Source organism: Polistes canadensis, unplaced genomic scaffold, assembly GCF_001313835.1.
Source record: "Polistes canadensis isolate GaletaPanama2010 unplaced genomic scaffold, ASM131383v1 scaffold_735, whole genome shotgun sequence".
Taxonomy (NCBI): Eukaryota; Metazoa; Arthropoda; class Insecta; order Hymenoptera; family Vespidae; genus Polistes; species Polistes canadensis.
The window spans coordinates 8,523-10,035 of record NW_014570282.1 but is presented as its reverse complement, the minus strand read 5'-3'; the positions used below and the strand labels follow the sequence as shown (position 1 = coordinate 10,035).

General features: G+C 38.2%; 1 protein-coding gene across 1 annotated transcript; it reads left to right on the top strand.

Annotated features, from left to right (window-relative positions):
• Positions 1–764: 764 nt before the first annotated feature.
• LOC106792813 (elongation factor 2-like) lies at positions 765–1,295 on the top strand. Its single transcript, XM_014759335.1, has one exon. It carries the CDS (start codon positions 765–767, stop codon positions 1,293–1,295), a length of 531 nt encoding a protein of 176 aa, XP_014614821.1.
• Positions 1,296–1,513: the final 218 nt, after the last annotated feature.

Here is a 1,513-nt window from a genome sequence, read left to right as displayed (position 1 = left end):
TTTCGACAAAATCGTTCTTGTTATTAAAATAAAGTTAAACCGTGCTAAACTACGGCAGCTTTTACGGAAATGTCTTAATGAGTTACGAAGCATAATACAATTTGTTACTATTTGTTTTTTTTTAGAAAGGCTCATTGGAGTTGCTTAACGCTAACATCGATCATGCAATGATATGCTAAACAAGCTTGAGACGAGTTTCTATTAGTTCGCATATAAATATAGTTTATTAAAATTTATATTGAATCAACATTGGTTTCAAAGAAATATGTACGTCAAAATCACCATCGTCGTGGCCGCATTCATCTGTACGACGACCGCACTACTTGGATATGATTGCGGAGGAGCAGCTGCTAACATTATCACCGTTTCGCTCCTTGGTACAGGGGATTGCAACCTCCCCACACTAACGCCGACAAAGATAACCACATACGTTCAGCATGTTGCAGTTAGAAGACCATAGTGAAACAACAATTTACCAGTGCCGAATTGAGATAGATCGAACAATTTACTACTGCGATCTATAATAAACACTGGGATGTTCGCTCTTAACTCTTTCACGCAGGCGAGTGGCCTCAAGGTTAATACCACGGATTACCGAAACATCACTTTAACAGGATAAGTGGGATCCGATGGCAGATACCTTTGGACGTGTATTTCCTGGTAAAGTGTGTACTGATATGAAGACTCGTATTATGGGACCGAACTTCTAACCCGGAAAGAAGGAGGATTTGTATGAGAAAGCTATTTAACGTACTATCTTGATGATGGGTCGTTACGTTGAAGCCATTGAAGATGTACCTTCTAGTAACATTTGTGGACCTGTCGGTGTTGATCAATTCTTGGTCAAAACTGGTACCATTACTACGTTTAARRATGCAMATAATATGAAAGTTATGAAATTCTCGGTTTCTCTTGTTGTACGTGTAGCAGTTGAACCCAAGAATCCTGCAGATTTGCCAAAATTGGTTAAAGGTTTAAAACGTCTTGCTAATTCGGATCCTATGGTACAATATATCATCGAAGAATCTGGAGAGCACATTATTGCTGGTGCTGGTGAACTTAACCTTGAAATCTGTTTGAAAGATCTTRAAGAAGATCACGCCTGTATATTAATTAAAAAGTCTGATCCTGTCGTATCATACAGAGAAACTATTGCGGAACAATCTAATCAGATGTGTTTGTCGAAATCACCGAATAAACATAACCGTCGTTTTATGATGGCTTGCCCAATGCCTGATGGTCTTGCCGAAGATATTGACAATGGTGAAGTTTTGCTTAAGAAGAGGAAGTCTTAAATAGAGTTGATGCTTTACGAAGCACTCAATAATGGACTCTTTCGTACTTCTCCTTTAAGGGGGGAGGTGTCACGTCCTAGTGACGACTCTGAATAGCAGGGCGTACTATCCAATGTAAATTCAATAGTTGCGATTTATTTTCCTGTCATATTATAATTTAAATTTTTCTTACTTACATTATAAGCACTCTTATGAACGACCATCGATGGTTATTATTT